Source organism: Medicago sativa, chromosome 5 (genome assembly GCF_051527215.1).
Source record: "Medicago sativa cultivar Bolivia chromosome 5, Bolivia_mono, whole genome shotgun sequence".
Lineage (NCBI taxonomy): Eukaryota > Viridiplantae > Streptophyta > Magnoliopsida > Fabales > Fabaceae > Medicago > Medicago sativa.
Genome location: NC_140753.1, coordinates 20877466 through 20899582, shown reverse-complemented (window position 1 = coordinate 20899582; position 22117 = coordinate 20877466). Strand labels below are relative to the sequence as shown.

The following is a 22117-nucleotide window of genomic DNA, read 5'->3' as shown; positions in this document are numbered from 1 at the left end:
GTCTTAATTTTTTTACTAAAGCCTTAAATATTATACTATTTACATTAAATTTTTTCAGCTTATTATAGAAATTTCTTATTCATAGCACCATCATCACTAATTATAATTTACAATTTTTTTGTCTTGGACCATGAGAATTGCTACAAAAAAAAAAACAAATTTGTTGCTAATTTTTAAAAAGTTACTTTGAAATTAAACCAAGATTGTATTCCCATTTTTTATTAATATGTAATTTATATTTGTATTGTTAATATATTTCATGCAGTGACCTTTAACCACATAAATAAAATTAATACCGGTATTCAATTGAAATTAAATTTAAATTATAAACATTTGTGAAGTAATTAATTTTTTACCTCTCAAAATAGGAATTTTTTTCTTTGTGAAAAAAAATATTTTTGCTGTAAAGGACTCTTTGTATACCGGAGTTTGATCGAAAGATTGTTCTACTGAAAAATCAAACTCGGGTTTCCTGATTAATTTGGAACTCACTAACTACTTGAGTTCAATCACATTACAATCAATGCTTTTTTAGTAAAAATATTTCAAATAATTCTAATTTCATAATTCATATTAATGCTCAAATAAATTTTACAGTCCTATAATTGCAACTCGGTTGAAAGCTCCATTTATATTGATATGCATGTGTCAATGTTCAAACTTATACCCCTCATTGTGTGAATTTAACCGCTGGAGTACTTGAGAGAAAAAATATAAAATATCTCATGAGTATATTTTTCTAATTGCTCTAATTTATATAAATGGAAAGGATATTCTCTCCAACAAAAAAAATGGAAACAATATATTATAAAAACCATTTTTAAATATGAATGTCATTGATATGCACGTGTCAATGTTCAAACTTATACCCCTCATTGTGTGAATTTAACCGCTGGAGTACTTGAGAGAAAAAATACAAAATATCTTATGAGTATATTTTTCTAATTGCTCTAATTTATATAAATGGAAAGGATATTCTCTCCAAAAAAAAAGAAATGGAAACGATATATTATAAAAACCATTTTTAAATATGAATGTCATGAGTGTTGTATGTTTTAGGAGTTTATGAAAATAGAAAGAAAATGCTAATACCAATATTGAATAAATAAATGTTAATTTTTTTAGAGGATAAATAAATGTTGATTAGTAATTGTTGTAGATTCAAACAAAATCACCACGATGTTAAATTAAAAAATTAAATAAATAAAACAAGAAGTTTTGTACATGTGGTCAATTAGCTCCATCAACGACGAATTACTATGGAGAACATGAGTTTGATTCTAGGTGGAAAAGTTAATGGTCAAACTTTACTACCCTCCCGACTTAACTTAAGATTACTAGGACCCCTTTAGCTTTAAAGCCATTGGGCTGGCACCATAATAAACAGTGGTGGGCCTAATAGAGAATAATGTTTATGAAACAACTCTTTCACTTTTATACAGATTTAATTAAATAAATTATTTTAAAATAAATAAGTGTTGTTGGAATATAACAATATAGTTATTTGTGGAACTCAATTGTTGAAGAAATTACATTCTTATTATTATTATTAAAAGATAAATGAGTAATGTGTATAAGCGACTCATTCAAAATCTCAAATTGGCGAGAGCTTTTATTCATACAAATTTAATTCATGTTTCATTTAAAATTAATGTTTGAAAGAATGAATTAAGAATTATTTGAAAGAAATACATGACATCTAAAAACTTTAAAAAAAAAATAGTTCATAATTTTCTTACTACCGGGGATCATACATTTAGTTTAATCATCACTTTAGACTAAAAGAAACCACATAAGTGATATTGACACCACATCTTCACCCTAAATCTTAAGACATTAGATATATTATGTTGCTCAATATCTACTCTTGAATTCAATGTTGAACTTTTACTCACATTTGACACAATAACAACTCTCCCACTCGCGCTCCCGCTATAAAGTCGAACCGAGTTTTGTTACGACCGTTGAAATTTATGGGGGAACTCACGTTGGTGTGGATCGATCCATTGGAGCTAGAGCAATCATCCAAGTGAGAATGATATTATATTTTCATTGAATATTTAAGGTATTAAGTATATGAATCTTCCACTTATATGTTGTCCAACCTCCACTCTTTTATTCAATGTTGAAATGTAACTAACACTTGATACATACAACATTTTTTCACTTAGGTATGGTTGAATTCTAGCCCGTGCTTGGCACGGGTATCCATACTAGTGAAATTAAAGATGAGATCGTTGATTTTAATGTTACCCGTCATGTTAGGTGGATTTTTTTTTACCGGAAAAATGCCGTCATTTTGCATCAACTAAGATAAGTATATTACTTATTCGAAGGAGATATATATATTTTTTTGTTGAACATATATGTTAACTAAAATTGTTCTTTAACTAATTTTTTTTTTTTTATAAGTTGTTCTTTAACAAAGAAATATATATAAGACAAAAGTGGAATGATTCACACTGCAAACTAAGCGAAACTTTTTTAACTTTAATTTATAAACTGTTTTTTACAAAACATATTTTGTAGGTCAAAATATTAGTACTTCCATTTCCAATTAATAAATTAGTGTGTTTTGACTTTACAGCCTGCACAACTAGCTAATATTGGACTATAGACTAAAGTGTGTGCAACTTTAACTGTCCAAAAATCCAATATAGAGGTGCAACACACAGATTTTTTTTACACATAGGTGAGATATTGGGTTCATGCTACAAATTTGAGGGGGTTCAAGTATTAAAATAACATATAAAATAGGTGTAATTGTAAAAAGTGAGGGGATTCATATGAACCCCCTGAACATAACATAGCTCCGCCCATGACCACACTTCTACAAATTCACCTCAGGATAAATATAGGAGTGTTACTTTTCCCACCCTATGCCTTTCCTCGCGCACCCTATTTTTTTTTCTTCCAATTTTACCCCTTTTCCGGATTTTGTTTTCCGGATTTCATTGTTAGAAATTTGCAGATATATCCGGATTATATTACCAAGAATAGTGTTTTACCAGAACTTTTGCAATTGTAAGGTCTACAATTCGTAAAAGAAAATGCAAATAAACTAAAAAACATAAATAAAAAGACACAAACATAAAAACAATTCATTTTATTAATATATGAACAATACATTACAATAATTTTCAAGCTTTCAAGCTTTTTAAGCTTATTACATAATATCCTAAATCTATTTCTAATCCTATCCTATTACATAAGCTATACCAGTGGCTCCAGCTTTAACTCCAGCCACTGATGAAGAGGAAAGAGGGTGGGAGGAAAGAAGATGGCGGGGAAGAAGAAAATCTGTTGGTGGGGAGACAGAGGGGGCACAGGGGCCTCTAGGGAACAAGAGACCATGATGGTCAACATGACACCCAGACAAACCCACCTCTGATTCAGACTGACCCCTACCCTATTGACCGATCATATGACCCCTGATGGATTTCCAAAGAGGCCTCTTTTTATGAAAGGCCAATGATGGAAACACATCGTTGTAGAAGAGGAAAAGAGAAGAAAGAAGAAGGTGTGAAATTTTTTGAGAAAATGAACCATATTTATAGGGGAGGGGGTTAAAAAACGTGTGGGAGGCCAACAATGCCGGTCAAAAAACGTGTTTTTACACTTGACCACCGCCCAAAACGTTTGAAAAACGTTTTCTTTGTGCTGCAGACCACCGGCCAAAACTTCTGGTGAAGTCCGGAAGATATAATCCGGATTACGCATGCACTCCGGATTACGTATTCCGGAAAAAGACGATAATGGGGTGTCCCAAAGTGAAACTTGGAACGTTGTGTATGGTGAGGGTTGGTTCAGATTGTATAATCCGGATTGATTCAGCATTGGATTCTTCTGTGTGGCCTGCATTGTACCGACAATTTTTGTGGTCCACAACGCCCAAATACCTCTATAAATAGGGGTCCCTGTTTTCATTACAAGTAAACTACACCAGAAAAAAAAAATATGGAATTCTCTGGCCTTGATCCGAACACCAAGCTAGCGGCAGTATACTACAACGGTGGAACACCACCCCATCTGTTTAGGATTCGCGACGATGTCACCCTATTCGAGCTGAAAAATGAGCTGGATCAAATCAACTGTCAACTCAACCGCAGAGACACTAGGAGGGTGGTCGGTGTTGAATATCGATGTCCATTGTCCGACTCAGCCGGATCTCTACGCTTCAGCCGGATGAAACTCACAAACGATGACGACGTGAGAACCATGTTCTCTGTCTTTGGTCAGCACAACGCTAGAGGACCGATCGAGTTGGACGCTTCGTTTGTTAGATCTGCCGAACAAATCCTGAAAAGTTTGCACCGGCCCAGGAACTACGAAGAGATCAGGGCTCTGCTGGAGGGACCAGAGAAGGAAGAAGTTAGTTTAGATGATCCGTGATAATGTGTTATGTTTTAATTAACCACGTGTTTTATGTTGTTTTAATTGCGTGTTAGTTATGTGTTGTTGAATTAAGTCGTTGCCTTATGTTTTAGTTACGTGTTTTATGTTGTTTTAATTGCGTGTTAGCATATAACCCAATATATGCTTTTCAGATTACAAAATCCGGAAATACATAGGGCGTCAGTGTATTCCGGAGAACGTAATCTGGAATGCTTCAGCATAGGATTCTTTTGTATGGACCACACTGCACTAAGATTTTATGTGGTCCAAAACATCCAAGGACCTCTATAAATACACCCTCTCCGGTTTTGATCTTCAATACCAGCAAAACACACAAACACACCAAAGCAAACCATGCAAATTTTTGTCATCAAGCTGAGGATCTTTCTAATGCTGTCGCGAATGGATGAGTTAGCTCTCTCTTTGACGGCATTATGAAGATCCTCAGCATGCTGTCAAAAATATATAGATAGTCCTTGATGCCTCTTTGATAGATAGATAACTCAAAAATATCAAGAGGTTTCTATAAGTTAGATCTTTCTGCCTGCCAGATAATATGTCATTTGGCAAGGCAGCAGGACCTAACTCAAAGAAATCCTCTTGAAAACACCTTGTCTTTCTTCATTGTGTTGCAGATCTAACTCCAAAGAAGAGGTTCTTATGAACTCGATAATGTCGGCCTGCCGATCGTAACATGTCAGTTGGCATGCCGGCAGGATCGAGTTCAAAAGCTCCTCTTCGAACACCTTCCCAAAAGATTCATCATTTATGTTATTATGGTTTTTTTTAACTGTTTATTTGTCTTATGTTGTTTTTATTTATGTTATGTATCTTTGATCTATTTTTTTCCAACGCATTCGCAACGAAAACGATCCAAATAAAGGGTCTGGTACAGTTCGGACTTTACACTCCGGACAAACTGCATACGTTCCGGATTGTATAATCCGGAAACACTCAGTAACATTTAGGCCGGTGACGTTTCACCAAAGGTTAGGCCGGTTAGTGGAGTTTGAATGCATTTTTTTACTGTTTTGAATGTGGAACACATTTTATTTGACTGTAATTAAGACCTTTGACTTATATAAGGCTATAAAAAGGCTTGGATCTTCAACATTTTCCTTCATTCTTCTTCACCTCCTTTCTTACATTTTCTTCAAAAATTTTAAGTTTTTTAGGTAGCTTTTAGGAGTGTTTGTGGTGTCATGGTCATTGTTGACCGCTCATACGACCCCTGCAATTGCATTGCAGCTTATGCGGGGGTCGTATAACGGTCAACAGAGACCCTTGACATCAAAGAAATACACAAAATATGCATATCGTATATGGCCGGATTTTATATTCCGGAAGTTACTAACAATCTTGTCCGGAAAACATAATCCGGACCAGGGGCATTTTTGGAATTTTTGCAGGGCGCGCGAGAAGGCCATAGGGTGGGAAAAGTAACACTCTAAATATATAGTGTGTTCGAAATTCGAATCTCAGCCCCTATATATGTATTATGTAATGTCTATACTAACTGAACTAAGGTCACGAAAACATCTTGATTAATATTATGTCATCCACAATATCACTTAAGTCCAACTTGAGTATCACAGTAGTTTGTCCAAACTTATTTTTTCAATTAATATAAAAGATTTACCAGTATGTGAGAACGACCTTAAGATTTAGTTTTGAAGAAGAGTTATATCTTATCAAGTAAATTGTTACCAAAATCGACTGAGTAGCCGTGTCATGATTTTGTGCACCTTGAAGAAAAACTCAACGATCTATCAATACTATTCACTACTTTATCTGCTCTAATTAGGTTTGAACCAAGAAAGAAGAAAAAGTAAAAAAAAAAAAAACGGTTTATAATTCTATTTCCTTTTTTTGACAAAGGTTTATACTTCTAATGTTAGCACCAATTTAACAATACATTTAGGGACTTATGAACAAACCAGTGGTCCGAAAAATGAAAAAATTGAATCCATTTCAATTAATTTGGTTCTAATTTTTCATGTTTAAATCCGAATCTAACCAAACCAAATCAAATCCGACATATATTAGTTTGAGTATCAATTTCATGTAATTTAAAATCGATTACCCAAAACCCAAGTGACACCACTATATATAATACTAGTATATTATTAGTAGTGTTATCTTTTTTTTGAACAAACAAAGAGAATTAGTAGTGTTATCTTAAAATATATTCTGTATCCATGTAATTTTTTAATCATTATATACTGTTTTTCTCATTTTAGCTTATCTACATGTTTTGAAAGTATAAACAATTTATAGTATTTGAATAATTTCTTATTTGTAGGTATTTTTAAAATAAATTTCTTAAATTTTTAAAAACATAAATCAAATTGAATCAAATCGAACCAACTTGTTCTTCATCGATTTGGTTCAAATTTCGTGACATTTTTTTTGCAAAAGTTGAACCAAATCCAATCGACTATTTTTTATTGGTTTGTACTTTTCTCCTTAAAAAGTTCGACCAAACCGACTAGTTACACCCATAAATACATATGATATAGTACTATAATCAAATTGATTATGAGGTTAATTGTTGATTTAGTCGGTCCCAATAGTGTATATGTTCTTTAAAACACAAGATTTTACTTACATCCGACACCCACTAGTACTATAACCAAGTGATTAAACTCAAATTGCTAATGAACTTCATCTAAGGATAAATCATTTGGAAAAATCTAAATTCTATTTCTAGGTCTAACAATTTTTTTTTACCAAAGTTTACTTATCCCCTAACTGGATTCCAAATTACCATGGCACATTCCCCAAGGAACCAAATGGTTAACATCGAACGCTGATTGTTGGTAGTTTAAAATATGTAAGATTATAGTAGTTTGAGCATATTCAAGATGAACAATCGCTTGATGCCTAAATTTGTTGATGGTGTCCATCACAAAATCAATGTTGTCAAATTGGAGGTCATAAACCTAGTCATTAATAGCATGATAAAGACAAAACACTTACCCAAATCAATTGTAGACTCCGAAGATAACCATATAATTTAGACGAATACAAATACACCTTCAACATCCCTAAAACACATACATTAAAAAACACCATTCGATTTTAAAGTAACACAATTTGAGCACAATTTAATTTAAAAATTTCACCCAGTTGAATACACTCAGCATCCACTTCTTTTAACCGGATTTAACATACCACTTTTATTTTATTGACTAAAATTTATGTAAAGCTCTACCATTTGAAAATGGTCTACGTAAAGTGGGAAATTCACATACATTTCAAAGTCAAAGTTGAAAAAAAAATGTCAAATTGACTGACTAGTCTTATGATTATCCAACTTTCTTATTGAAGCAAAACTCACCTGCCACAATAATAATAGTTAGTAATTCTAATCCATTTCTAGTTTGTTACTTGTAAATAGTTGCAAAAAGTACATTAAGGCATTCGAGATTCCGCGGTTTCTTTCTTAAAATATAAAAAGATTATTTTCTACTCCTCTATCCTACTACCAAGTAGGCAAGTACCAACCATCTCAAAAATTTTCAAACCATTAATATGACGAAGTGTTGAACTTCAACAACAACACTACTAGTACTAGTAGTTACAAGAAAAAAGCCCAAAAAGTAGGTAAATATTTAATTCCACTAACGTTTCAATTAAACAATAAACATAACATTATCAAACCATTAAATTATATTAAAGAGATAAAGCGTTATTGTTAGAATGATGTAATAAAACATAATATTAAATCAGATGTCATGAGTCTCTTTTAACTTAACTAAAATTTTGAGTATTTTTGTTCTCCTACACCTACTTAACTAAAGTCTCGAGTTCAAATTTAACATTTGACATGTAACTATATTAAAACTTACTTACCATTCATTTAAACCGTATAAATCTCAAAGATTAGTCTTACAATTGCACGCGGAAACGATGTTAACAACAATAAAGAATGATGTAAGAAGAGAAGGACAGTAGAAACGACAAAAGATCGCTGTGTCGCACCATTTTCACAATTCGTCAACAAACAAAAGAAAAAAAACATTCAAAGACAGAACAAAAAAAAAAAACACATAATCCAAGCTTCAGTTTCTAGTGACGGTTTCTGTTGTGTTGTTACTTTGTTCTTCATCTTCTCACCGACGCAACTATCTTTCCCATTTTGCCCTTATAGGATAACCCTTTTGCTCTATGCGAGGAAAAGTTGTGATTTTTCCGTGGATCCTGTGTTGGGGACCAGGATAAGAAGAAGATTTCAACAATGGTGGTGTTTGAGATTTTAGGGTTTCAAGGTTTGGTTTATTTGTTATTGGTTTTGGGTTTTGTGGTGATTCGTTATGTTTGGAGAAATGCTGAAGAGAAGAGAGAAGAGGTTATGAGGTTGGTACAAGATACTACTGCTTCTATGGCTCATATGGAAGCTTATGGTGATTCAGATGAAATTTCATTTTCACCTTCAAATTCAGCCTCTTTTGAATCATTGAATTCGGTTCCTGTTTCAGTTTCTCATGGGTATCAATGTGCTGTTTGTTATTCTCCTACTACCATGCGTTGTGCTCGCTGCAAAGCTGTTAGATACTGGTTTGTTTCTGGATTCTAATTTTGAAGTTTTTGAATTGAAATTAGCTTGTTTTTCATGTTATGCATGTGGTTTGTTTGAAATTGAGTAATGGGCGTGGTGCCATTAGGTTAGGAACATAGAAATTTTGAAGCTTTTTAAGGGGATATAATGGAAAATTAGGGTATTCCGGATTGAGGGTTTTGGAGGTCTAAGTCTATCTTTTGGTATATATTTGAGAATTTTAAAGAATTGAATGAATAACATGAATGATCATCATGTAACATTTTATGATACTTCGGTTTATTTTGAGAAACATATCCGTAGTGTTTTGTGTGTTTGTTGCTGAAATTTGAATGATGTTATTTATTCCGAGAGATATTTTCACAAAGTGGTCACAAAATGCATTTAGCCAATGATATTTGCTGCTGGCCGGAAAACATGGGGCAAGAAATTTGCCGCTGGCGGGAAAACATGGGGCAAAAGTGGGGTTAGTTTATGAGAGATAGTATTTAGTATTTGACTCGTGATATTGTCGTGGGGCTTTTTCTCGTGACAAGTAGCAATTTCCTTGAAATTTATCTCTTGAATTTTTATTTTAATTTTTTATTTTAGTGTGTAGTTTTACAAGTGATTTGACATCGTTGCATCCCTGAATATCTCTAGTTTTTTTTTGTGCCTATGTTTCTTCTCTCTTCAGTTACATATCTCCAGACATCTCTAGTTGTTATTCATTTACACAAGCATGCTTTCTTGTAGTTCGGGTAAGTGTCAAATTAGTCACTGGAGACAAGGTCACAAGGACGAATGTTGGCCTTCGATTACCACCACCAGGGAGGTCAACGACGAGAATGTTACATCTAGGGCATCAGTATCAGGAACAGAATTTGGTCTTCATGGTAATGTCTTTGATTAGAAATATTATTATGCCGTTTCAAGAGTCATATCATCATATATGGTATTAATTTTGTTAGGTTTTTTGCAGAAAGCAAAGGAAATCATGTTAATGTTGGATCTTACAACGATTCGCATTCCAGCATTAATGCTTCTGTTGCTGCAAGAGAATCATTTGATGATAACCGTCACGAGACTCATGACTCATTTACAAAACCTGTCAGTGATAATACTGCTAACGACACATGTGTAGCTTCCACCGACAACGACGGAACTGTGTTGCACTCCTCATTTCCTTTGGAATCTAAAAATCCTGTCAATATTGAAGTTAAGAATTCTAGTTCAAGTAAAAGAAGCAAGAAAAAGTCTAGCAACACTACTGATGAGACTGGATTTGAATCAAAAGTTCCAAAAGCTAAATCCGACACATATCATGATGAGGCATCAAAGTTGGGTGGTCATCAACACAAAAGAAGAGTTTCATTTGTTGAAAAACCAATAACAGACACTTCTAAGTGCAGGACTGTGCCTTCCTTGAGTAATTCAAATACTGATGTTCTAGCTGACGACGTGGAAGAATCGCATTTGTCCAGGTACAAAGAAGCACGGAGATCATCATCATCTAGTTCTCGTGATCAAATATCTTCAACTACTAAGGAGGATTTGATTTCACATTCCAAGTCTACAAAAACTGACAATTATCATGCCTTGCCTTCAAAAGTTAGCGTTGTTCCAAATCTTCAACAAAATGTTCGTAATGGTTTGAAAACATCAATGCAGAAAGTTGTCCAGCAGTTTAGAAGCTCAAAAGAGTCAAGATCCAATCTAGCATCTGTTGAAAATGAGGTGTGAATATATTGGACTTGTTTATTTAGAAATTGACTATTACTCCCTCCGGTCTTTTTTACAAGAAACAGTTGACTTTTTGGATACATTAGATAAATTATGTATTTGGTTTAGATTTTAGTCTAGATGCATAAATTATTCAATGTATCTAAAAAGTAAATTGTTTCTTGTAAATAGGACCGGAGGGAGTATTATTATCATCATGATTATTACTACTATTACTTTTGTCGCTTCTGATTTAAAATTTTGTTGTTTTGGCAGTTGGGCTTTCCTTATGAACTTTTCGTGGAACTTTATTGTTATGACAAGGTGAAACTATTTCCCTTTGGCCTTACAAACTGTGGGAACAGGTACTTTAGAGTTCTTTTTGCTTTACATTGATTGCTAGTTTTATGTGATGTAACTGCTCTGGTAAGAAGGATGAGAGATTAAAGGGGATAGTGAGGAGTCTGATACTTTTTTGTTGTGAAGATTTATGTTCCTTTATTTTTTTTCTTTCTATGAGTACTCTATTGTGTTGTATAGTCCTACACTTATTATAAAGATTAGCATACAATACTCGTGATGAACGAAATACTTGGGAATCAAGTAGGCCTTCAAGCTACTTTTGTCGGAACGTTTAGGAAACATTCTAGTTGTTGGCTGGCTGAATTTTCTTATTTGTTTTCAATGCTTGTTTCACTTGTGTTTTTTGCGTAGTTCAATAGAGATGCATCAAGTGCTTTTCGACATAGAAATGATTTTTGATTCTTAATTACATACCCTCTTGCTAATGAAATGCCTCTACTGCAGCTGTTATGCTAATGCAGCACTCCAATGCTTGGCGTATACTCAGCCTCTAACATCATATCTTTTGCAAGGGTTCCATTCGAAACGATGCAAGTACCTATTAATAACAACTTCATGATTTAACTTGTTCAACTATTAGGACCTTTAATTAATGGAATCTTCACAATGTTCTCAATAGGTCAGAAGAGGGGATGGTGTTTTATGTGCGAGTTTGAATATCTAATTCAGAAGGCAAAAGAAGGGACTTCTCCACTTTCTCCAATTGGGATATTATCTAAGATACACAAGATTGGAAGTCATCTTGGACATGGGAGAGAGGAAGATGCGCATGAATTTTTGAGGTGAGCGAAATAATTCTGATGCTCATTCTTTATCAATGCTATTGGTTCCTTAGCTGCTACTTCAAAACAAAATCTTTTATGCATTGGCTTTATGAGAAATTGGTCCATCAACAGGGGTGCAGTTGAGACTATGCAATATATTTGTCTCAAGGAAGCCGGTCTATCAAGTCCTTTGACAGAAGAAACAACTCTCATTGGATACACTTTTGGAGGATATCTACGATCTAAGGTAGTTTTGAATCTAACAATCTATTTTATGGTGCTTTCAGCTTTATGTTTTCAAATTTTATTGAGTAGGAAAGGGATGGGAAAGAATACCTTTCATAAATGTTGAAGTTTCTTTTTGCTGCAAAATGCAGATAAAGTGCTTAAGGTGCCTGGGGAAATCTGAGAGGTATGAGAGAATGATGGATCTTACTGTTGAGATTGATGGAGATATTGAAACTTTGGAGGAGGCTCTTGGACAATTTACAGCGCCTGAAATTTTGGATAAAGATAATAAGTATAATTGTGGCAGGTTTGTCACCTTTCCTTCCATGTCACATTTATTTCTTTCCTATTATTTTTTATCATGTTACTGTGCTTGGTTTTCTTTTATTACACATTGCTGTTTTATTAGCCATAGTATATGGTAATTAAATTTATTTCCTTTTCTCAAACGGTATATGGAAATTATAAGTAGATTTTAAACTATTATTCAAGAGAAAGTAGGATTTGAAGTACATTTATTACAGATAAAAATTGGGATCTAGGTTATTATTAGTGCCACGATCACTCCGTTGCGCCGCAGGACAGTGGCTGGCCGCCGGTGAAGCCAGTTGCGCCCCGCATCAAGAGTGGGAGCGCTACACCAGGCTTCTCAGCGGGAATGGCGCTGTGCAGTTTGCGCCCATAGCGGCGCACAAGGGCCGCTCTGGAAGAGGGGATGAAAAAGTCGATAAAAGAAACAATTTCTCACCTTTTATGGCCAAATCTGAGTTTTCCGGCAACAAATATCTTTCTTTCGTGACCAGATCTGCTCGTTCTGTGCGGCTGCTTGTTGTCTGTGGCTTCTATGCTGTGTGCGGCTTGTTCTGTTGTGTGAGTTTTCTTCATCTTTGTGGCTGCTCGTTGTGTGTGGCTGTTGCTGCTTCTCATGATTTTAAGCTAGGTTGAGGGAGTAAAAGACAACTTTTGGGCCCTTAAGGCCCACTGCAGAAAAATAGGGAGCTTCTCTCCCCCCCACCCCCACGATTCTTTAAAACCGCTTCCTTCCGGATTTGCCCATCTGGACAGGGAAAAAACTGTTTTTAAAAAATCATCGTGGTAAAAGCCGCCCTCGAAAAAATTACTTAAAAAGGCACTATCAATCAAACTGGACTTTAGATCACTCAGTTTTTAGAATAAAATAGTAGCAGTAGTAATAATCCAATAATAAGATAATAATATAAATCTCATAAATAATAATCAAATAAAAGTAACATAATCAGATCTCGTTAAATTAACGTTTAGTGTGTGTGTATATACAACAATAATTACCAAGCCTTATCCCACTAAGTGTGTGTATATACATACAGCATTAATTATAATTAGTTCAAATAACGGCTATCACGTTATCCTGCTATCCCAATCTCGGATCGGCTGGTTTAGATGTAAATATTCTGTCTTTGGACCAATGTTGTCAATTGCGGATAGTGGAAAATAGTGGATTGTTAAAATTCCGCTACACAATAGTGCTATATCGTCACTGCAACGGCTATTTGTCAACATTTTGTACTAAATTGTATATCGCGGAATAAAATCGGTGTGTCCAAATTCCGCTATGCCATAGTGGTATAGCGCATCTATAGCTGCTATTTAACAACACTGCTTTGGACCTTACACATGACACGAGTCATGGCTTTTTGGCTTTGATTGATGCACTTAACCAACTCCACCTAGTAGGAAAATGCTTTGGTTGTTGTTTTGTATTCAATTTCTGTTTTGCAGTTAAACTTGAGCTTGAAAAATCACCAAATACTTGATAGTTAAAGTGGTCAATGCGGATTAATCAGTTAAATTCTTAAATTGAATGAGCAATTAGTTATTTAGTCTCATGCTTGAATAATTAGTTAAATTACAGTTCTAAGATACAATTCATTATTCATCCGTTGCATACATGGTGATAAACTACTCAAAGGGGTGTTAGGCTTTAAAAATTAAGAGAAGAAGGGTCATAAACCTCTTGGAAGGTTAAATCTTAAAGCTTTATTGGGAGGGGATAAACTGTCGAAAACCTTAAAAAATTGACCGCAACATCTATTAGAAGTTTGTGAATGTTTTTCAGATGTGAATTCGTGGACTAGTACCTACTTCCGGGCTTTGATAGAATCCTGTCAAATTGATTTAAATAGTGATCTTTTAATGGTTTTCCGGATTCTCTTTGAAGTCATGCCACTGCAATGAGACAAATGAGAAGTTTGAACAATATTTTGTGGAATTTGGGGAAAGAATGCCGTGGAATCTTGTGATTGGCTGAACTGTTCCATTTGATAAATATATTATTTTATTAGGACATCTGTTGACTTCAACAATTGATTGCTGTTGGTTCATCTAATTCAATTATATTAAACTAGATGTATTCATATGATCATAGTTCCGTCTTTTAGTATTGTACTAGATATTTAGAGCTTTAGCTACCAAGCACAATGCCAATTTTGTCCCATGGGTTTTATGACCTTAAGTTGACTTGGTATATTCTGATTTATGAACATTGAGGTGTAGTGTTACAATTTACAAATGTTTAGAGGGGCACACATGGTTCTATATTACTCCCTGTGGTCCTATTTATATAAAGCAAAAGATTAAATCACAAAAACTAACTAAGGAAGCACATTCAAAGATGCCAACTTCTTTCCCAAAAATACCGCTAACGCTCATTTAATAAGACCCACTTGCATAGGGAAGATGGACTTCTATAAAACTCACAATAAAGTAAGGGGGCAAAAGGAATTTATAATTAATACACTTAAAATATGTTTTGTGTTTATGTTTAGGACAAAAAAAACCTAATTTGTCTCTTATAAATAGGACTAGAGGGAGTATTATTAAATTTGTGATTTAAACTCCTAGATTTTTATGTTCAACTTTCATATGGGACACATTGTATTTACGAAATCATTTTATTTGTTTTTTCTTGCTATGTAGATGTAAATCGTACGAGAAAGCCAAGAAGAAGTTGACAATACTGGAGGCACCAAATATTCTTACAATCGTATTAAAACGATTTCAGGTGCATGTTCAATATTAATTTTGATGTTTTTCTTATGTACATTGTTTATTGATTTGTAATTTTGCTTTTACATTAGGTTTTCTCACGCATGTTCTGTTGTTTATTTTGACAGTCTGGTAACTTTGAAAAGTTGAATAAGTCAGTTCAGTTCCCTGAAGTCCTGGATATGACTCCATACATGAGTGGAAGAAAGGATAAATCTCCATTTTACAGTCTTTATGCAGTGGTCGTCCATTTGGATATCATGAATGCTTCATTTTCAGGCCATTATGTTTGCTATGTGAAGAACATTCAAGGAGAATGGTTCAGGACTGATGACAGCAGGGTGAGAACTTTTAAACATATCTTTTTTTTGTGTCTGAAGGTCTCTTTTCCACTCCTCCCCCCTAAAATGAGATTATACAAGTGATGATGTTGTTCAACTCATTCAATTTTTGGTTTTCATACATGCATGTCTTCTTATCCTCAACCTATAACCTAAACTTAGTTAATTGAGAATCAATTTGGGGAGGGTCTTGTTTTGTTCTTAGAAGCTTGTGTAATTCAGAAGTGATTTGAATAGGAAATTGGTCCTGAGTCCTCATTTTAAGTTTGTCCAAAGAGGAAGGAGAACATTTGATTAAACTTGAGAAGAAAAAAAAATTACTTTATCAGTGCCTTCTACAATTCTACTTATAAACAGGCGAAAGTTTAAAATTTGAAGTATATCTAGTATATGTTACAAGGTTGTAAGGGTTTTTACCCATTAAAAGTGGTTTGTAGTTTTGTACTTTCTAGGCTTAAGAAGCTATGGCATTATAGAGATGCTTTGAAAGCTACTTGTGCCTACTGCCTTTTGTTTTTCAAAGCCTTCTAAAGAAATTGCAATCCATTATTCTAAGTTTATTTATTGCAACTTGTGTCGTTGATTTTTAAGACTCCTTTTGAAAAGGACTGGCAAATGACAACATTGAAAATGCATACTTCATTTATGAGATGATTTTCTGTATGTAAATTGAGGATGACATTTGTGCTTCTCTTCAGGTAGAACCTGTCGAATTGTCAAGAGTCTTATCAGAAAGCGCATACATGCTTCTTTATGCAAGGTAATGATGCTGCAGAGGTTGATGCATACTTTTCTATTCGATCTGACTTCTAATTTATTTTACAGTGTCTTGACAGAAATAGTAACATTTTTATGCTCATTTGAAAATTTCCAGGCACTCTCCAAAACCCCTGGGTTCAGTAAGTAGCAATGCAACCTTTTCAACTGGAAAGTTCAAGAGGAGAAGCTTGGAAGCCATTCCTGCTGTTTCTAAGACGCGGTCGAATTCCATGGCTACAAATGCTGATTCTCCCTCCGTACAGCAGAAGCAGGGACAGCACTCTCACCGGAATGCCGTTGATGATTCCTTTGGCAATGAATCTGTATACCCAGAAGAATGGAGATTCAACTATCGGGGAAGAAATACTATGGTGGATTCTGCTAGCGAAAGCTCACTTTTCAGCTCTTCTGATGCAAGCTCTTGCAGTACTACAAGTACAAAGGACTCGGCTAGTACTGCTGACTTTTCAGATTACATTTTTGGTGAGGCAGGGTCCAATTGGCACGGCCAGTATGGAATTTCTTCCAACTCGGCTGCATCTTCTTCCTATGATACCTTGCATACAGATTTCTCAGTGGACAATGATGCTGATAGGAGGCTCCAGCAAGACTCGGAAGATAAAGCAATTTTGTATGCTAACAAAAACAAAAATCATAGTGGTAGATGGGGAATTGACCTTAAAAAATTTGTCACTGCTAAGCACCATGACAAAAGTTCTGCTGTACATGTGAGAAGAACAAGTAGAGATGCATCAGCTCAAACATTTTATTGAGTTTGAGTTGAGATAGAATCAAACATCTGGAATATTTTTGGACAGTGAAAATCAATCTTTCACTAATATAAGTAGAATGGGAATTCTTGTTTTGATGTCCAGTATTAGCGCAAGAATTCTTGTGTACAAGTAAGGATGAATAACAAATTGAGATGCAGTAGCTCAAACGTTTTGTTGAGTTTGAGTTGAGACATCAATCACCTCTAATAATTTTTGGTACAGTGTATATCATCAAGTGCTTCTCTACCTGTTTTATGTTCATTTTCTATTCAAGATCAAATTACTAATTTATAAGGTAAAACTGGAATTTGCTTACTGCTTAACATCTTGTCTTGCAAACACAAATTACATGTTAATCTGTCATGTAATTTCACACTTCATTTCTAGAGTTGAATATGATATTCATATACCAAGTAAAAGCTGAATGTTTCTTGTAAAAGTAAACATGAGTAATATATCCCCTAAAGTCATTATTATGTATTCCTCAAACCTAGGAAAAAAACATGTAATTAGCTTTACATGCTATAGTTCTTAAGTCAGTACTCTACCACCACCATAAAGAGGTCATTAGCAAGAGAATCTTTACCTATTACAAGAATACCTATTGAGTATACCGCCTCATCTTAAAACTTGGCTTATGCATAACAACTTTCAAAGTACTCTTGAGCATTCCCAAACCTTCATTTTCAACACCTTGGACCCATAACACACTTCTGGTTCTTCCACCCACTGTCACCATCTCAACCTTAACAACTTTGGCTTTCATTGACAATAGTGCTCTTGATATAGATGACATCAATCCTGGTCTATCCTCACAACTCAATGTAGCTTTCACTAGACCCTCCTCATCATTACACTTTTCCAAATTCAATTTGTCTGCCCCACCAGGAAACTGGATCTCCTTTGAGGTAGCATGGCTATCTTCTTCTAGTTTTGATGCTTTTTTCTTCAACTCCTTCACTTGTTTGATAGTCTCCACTAGTATTGATGCCTTGTCCTTCTGTCAATCAATAACAAATTCTAAATTTAGCAAGGTTGTTTAGGAAAATCACAATGAGAACACAACGTAAAATTAAAAACCATGATTTAGACTGCATCGTGATTGCAATTGCTGCCACATCAACATATTTAACCATTCTTCCTTACAATAATAGTGATCGCAAAAACGATAATAGTTCAAAACCTTGTAATACACAAAAGTATAAGAAATTTTGTTTTCATAAAGTTGGTTTAATTTTTCATGAATGACACTAACTTTGATCAAGTTGGGGAGGATACTGCGGAGGGTGTCATATTGACCATTGATTCGCATTCTACGTCTCTTTTCTGCTTCGCTATGTTTCTTAGCTGCTAGTAATTTGTTCTCCGCCTTTGATCTTTGCTTCGAGATACTGTTTTTGAATGTTTGCGAGATGAATGAACTTGAAAAGTTGCTTCTTAGCATTTGAGCTTCTCCGTTACAGTAATTTCGAACATGCTGCATGCCCTGTGTTCTAACTATTTTAGTAAAACACAATGAAAGGAAACAAGTTTAAACAAAGAAACTTTCAATAATCTTACCTGTCGAAGTAAAACCATTTTGCTTCCCAAAGAAACCTTTGTGCTAAAAGAGGCAAGTGAAATGCAATTACAACAAAAGCAAGGAAGATAGGAGATGTCTGACAATTATTTAGTCACTTTATAAAACAGAATAAGCAAATCAAAGAGACTTTATGGTAGGATTTTGAAATTAATGTTGGGATCATGCCTATGTTAAATGTTCATAATGATATTATTATATTCTGATATACCATTTTTATAAGATAGAGTTTCGTAATCTTATTGATTTGCAAAAATATATTTTGGATTTGTAATTACATCTTTAATTTTATCTTCAATATCATTAAGGAAATTGAATTTAGTATCTCCTTCTTATAAAATAGCCAAATAGTTGCACTAAAGACATATCTCTCTCTTCTTTCTTGTTTCTTCTCAAACCTTTAGTGTTATTTTTTTATTTTAGAACTGTACAACAGGAATTCCTCTAAAAAAAAACTATATAACAGGAATTGACTAACTTGTTTATAACCTATTTTTAGTCAGTTTAATTTCTCTTTTTATGAGCTGTTTTTTATTTTAAAATAAAATTAAAAGAGAAAAAGCTATTTTGATGAATAACAAAGTTTGTGATCAACAAGAGAAGTGAAGAAAATTCTCTCAAAAAAAAAAAAAAAAAGAGAAGTGAAGAAAAAACTCAATACATCCTCTTTAGTCTCAACAATATTCATAAGGGACCTACTTAAAAACAAAGAGTTAATCTTAACTATTTTCCCATTCATCTTCATCCTTCCCCTTATCAAAAGCTCTGTAACCTATTCACCTTCTCTAGTCATGTTCCATGGCAGTAGCTAATTCATTTCACCGAAACTTAATGTCCTTACTTTCCATTCACTGAATCATTCACACAAATTTTGGCTTGCACATTACACTAACTTACCACTCTTTATTAAAAACTTCACCAAAATTTAACAAACTTTATCTTCTAAATTTAAGATTTTGTGATCCCCATCATTTAGTTTATGCAGATTGGTGTTTTTTGTTGATGCAATATAATGAATTGTGACTGTTTGTTTATTTGTGCAATGAGAGTAGTGCTTTAAGAAGTTGGAATATAAATTTCAGCTGGGTAGATGCCTAGATGGAGGCATGAGAAGGAGACAAGAACAATCAAAATAAGAATGTGGCTATTGAGGTTAGAGAAACAGACAGCTCCTAGGGATCAGAATTTGGTAAATAATGGGAAGGATGAGCATGCTAGTCTTTCTGAGGCTGTGGTAAACTCAAATGGGGATAAAAAACTTCCAACTTTGAATTTGCAAATACATGATGAAAGAATTGCAGGATGACGCCACCACAAAGAAGGTGAAGAAGAGGTTACAAAGCTTTTCCGAAGGGGAAAGATGAAGATGAATGAAAAATATGACGAACACAATCCTTCGATTCAGTCCCTACGACGCCATCAAAGACGTGACTCGCTAAGTACCATAGAGCTAATGCATTGTAACGAAAACATTTGACGAAAATGATCAAACTGGTTGGTGCCTTACAATTTCAAAGATGTTTGTGCGTATTAACATTGCAATATCAGAGACCAAATTGAAGATTTCCTCGAATAAAATCTCCAGAGAAACTATCACAACATGAAAACCAATTCAGTCATAGCAAGAACATGTAAACTAAAATAATTGAATAACTTAATCAGAAAGGAGACTAAATATTTTCTTTTCAATTTCAAACAGTTCAAGAAAAAGTGGCATTACAAAAATGGTGAGATATAAACAATGCAATGCCTCCCCACTAAGATGCATCAATTCAAAAACTATACTATCAAGTATCAACCTCCATCAGTCATTTTTCTCCTCCCAAAATCTATCTATGCAAAACATTTTCTAACAACAACACTACACACTTCTTGCCTATATCATACCACTAGACCTAGCCAAAGAACAACAAAAACTTCCCTTAACATTTCTATCACCCATTGTACCTCACCCCAACAAAGACATCATCAACACCTTCAGTAAACTCCAATTCACAATCCTTTCCATCCAAACCCAAATCATTACCAAAATCAAATCTTGTCATTCTGTTCACAACACTCTTTCTAGCCACAGTCTTCACCCTCATCTTTCGTTTATCGTTTCCTTGCGTTGTTTCCACTGTTTGATTCACCTTCTCAAAACCTTCATTTCTCACACCAGCATCACCCACATTCCCCCATTCTTTCTCCCAATCACCATCATCATCAGAAACATAAACAAATTCAGCTTCATTTTCACCCATTAAGCTCTCATCACCGTCTTTCACTTCGTAAAATTTCAACGGCACTCTTGCCCTACACTTATAGTACTGCCGCTTTTCCTCCCCTTCTACGACGGTTGCACCAACTTTGACCGGTGACTTAACCGCCATGCCGTGAAAAGTTTTCTTACAAGTTTGACAAATCAAAGAACAATCTTCGTATTTTTTCTCATACTGATACAAATTCCAACAATAAGGACACGCAGTCCAAAACGCCGCGGTGGCGGTTACACCACCACCGCGGTCATAAACAGCGCGTTTTCCAGGGTCAGAGAGAACGTGCCAGGCTTCACGAACACGAGCTAGGGCTTCATCTTGAAAAGGGAATTTCTCGGAGCTAGTGGGATCTAAGAGGATTGCGAATTTGGCGTAATGCTGGCGAGCTAGGTCACGGTTGACGGATTCGAAGCGGGGGAGACGGAGGACGGAGTAGTGGTCGGTGGCGGAGAGCACGTCTGCGATTGTGAGGATTCGGCCGATTGAATCGGAGAGTGGTAAGCGACGGGCGAAGTCGCTGGCGGCGGTGAAGTTGCGGGCGGAGAGGAGATTGATGCATGTTACGATCGGGTTTTCGGATCCGGATTCGGATCCTTTGAAGGGATTCATTTTGGGTTTTTGGTTTGTTGTGTGAGTTGTGATGTGTGAGTGAGGGAGAAGTAAAGGGTTAAAGAAAATAAAAGGGAAATGAAATGTGAATAGATAGAGAGAGTGAAGAAGGGTGGTTTGGTCATTTAAGTGGTTTGCTCATTTGGATTGTATTAATTCATGTGTTTTTGATTTGATTCTTTTTCGGTTTTTTACCTTAGTTAATGAATTTATGCATGGTCAACGGCAATAAATTGATTGGAAATTTTTATTTATTTATGTCTAGAAGAAGTTAATCTGGCATGGTTAAGTTTGTCTTTTTGACCATTAGAGCTAAGGAAAGATTGACTAATTTGGTGACTTTCTTTGTTCAATTTTGATCCAAAAAAATAAGTTGAGTATGTAGAAACAAACGTCGTGAGTCCATCTAACATACTCCATCCGGTCCTATTTATAAGAGAAAGTTGACTTTTTAGATACATTGAATAATGTATGTATCTAGTCAAGAACCTAAACCAAATACACCCTCCGGTCACTATTATAAGCAAAAAACTACATTTTAGATTCATTCATTAAATGATGTATGTAGTCTTTATTATAAACCACATACATCATTTAATGAATGAATCTAAAAAATAATTTTTTGCTTATAATAGTGACCGGAGGGTGTACATAAATTATTTAATGTATCTAAAAAGTAAATTGTCTCTTGTAAATAAGACCGGAGTGAGTAGTTAAGTAATTATTTTTAACTATCACGTTTAACGAATTAAAGTAACTCTT

At 34.6% G+C, this 22117-nt stretch overlaps 4 protein-coding genes across 4 annotated transcripts; 2 read left to right on the top strand and 2 right to left on the bottom strand.

Annotated features, from left to right (window-relative positions):
- The first annotated feature begins 3957 nt into the window (after positions 1 to 3957).
- LOC146920930 (uncharacterized) lies at positions 3958 to 4392 on the top strand. Its single transcript, XM_085711226.1, has one exon. It carries the CDS (start codon positions 3958 to 3960, stop codon positions 4390 to 4392), a length of 435 nt encoding a protein of 144 aa, XP_085567352.1.
- Positions 4393 to 8388: 3996 nt separating this feature from the next.
- Positions 8389 to 17155, top strand: UBP17 (ubiquitin-specific protease 17). The gene is made up of 12 exons (XM_085714350.1): positions 8389 to 8955; positions 9692 to 9831; positions 9918 to 10672; positions 10934 to 11022; positions 11465 to 11550; positions 11640 to 11802; positions 11917 to 12031; positions 12162 to 12319; positions 14968 to 15052; positions 15165 to 15377; positions 16076 to 16137; positions 16252 to 17155. The coding sequence occupies exons 1-12, from the start codon at positions 8636 to 8638 to the stop codon at positions 16907 to 16909; spliced, it is 2844 nt and encodes a 947-aa protein (XP_085570476.1). The 5' UTR covers positions 8389 to 8635; the 3' UTR covers positions 16910 to 17155.
- Positions 17156 to 17277: 122 nt separating this feature from the next.
- Positions 17278 to 18612, bottom strand: LOC146920928 (transcription factor bHLH131-like protein). Its single transcript, XM_085714353.1, has 3 exons — positions 18470 to 18612; positions 18165 to 18395; positions 17278 to 17909 (listed from the first exon to the last, which is right to left on the bottom strand). The coding sequence occupies exons 1-3, from the start codon at positions 18485 to 18487 to the stop codon at positions 17511 to 17513; spliced, it is 648 nt and encodes a 215-aa protein (XP_085570479.1). The 5' UTR covers positions 18488 to 18612; the 3' UTR covers positions 17278 to 17510.
- A 1530-nt stretch (positions 18613 to 20142) lies between these two features.
- On the bottom strand, positions 20143 to 21396 carry LOC146920927 (uncharacterized). The gene has a single exon (XM_085714352.1). The coding sequence runs from the start codon at positions 21353 to 21355 to the stop codon at positions 20423 to 20425; it is 933 nt and encodes a 310-aa protein (XP_085570478.1). The 5' UTR covers positions 21356 to 21396; the 3' UTR covers positions 20143 to 20422.
- Positions 21397 to 22117: the final 721 nt, after the last annotated feature.

Excerpts from the sequence above, each read along its gene's own strand:
- LOC146920927 (XM_085714352.1), bottom strand. The coding sequence starts at position 21,355 with ATGAATCCCTTCAAAGGATCCGAATCCGGATCCGAAAACCCGATCGTA.
- LOC146920928 (XM_085714353.1), bottom strand. Across the intron at positions 17,910-18,164 it reads TCCTCCCCAACTTGATCAAA|AAGGACAAGGCATCAATACT; the intron begins GTTAGTGTCATT and ends ATTGATTGACAG.
- UBP17 (XM_085714350.1), top strand. The coding sequence starts at position 8,636 with ATGGTGGTGTTTGAGATTTTAGGGTTTCAAGGTTTGGTTTATTTGTTA. Across the intron at positions 15,378-16,075 it reads TCAGGACTGATGACAGCAGG|GTAGAACCTGTCGAATTGTC; the intron begins GTGAGAACTTTT and ends GCTTCTCTTCAG. Across the intron at positions 16,138-16,251 it reads TACATGCTTCTTTATGCAAG|GCACTCTCCAAAACCCCTGG; the intron begins GTAATGATGCTG and ends GAAAATTTCCAG.
- LOC146920930 (XM_085711226.1), top strand. The coding sequence starts at position 3,958 with ATGGAATTCTCTGGCCTTGATCCGAACACCAAGCTAGCGGCAGTATAC.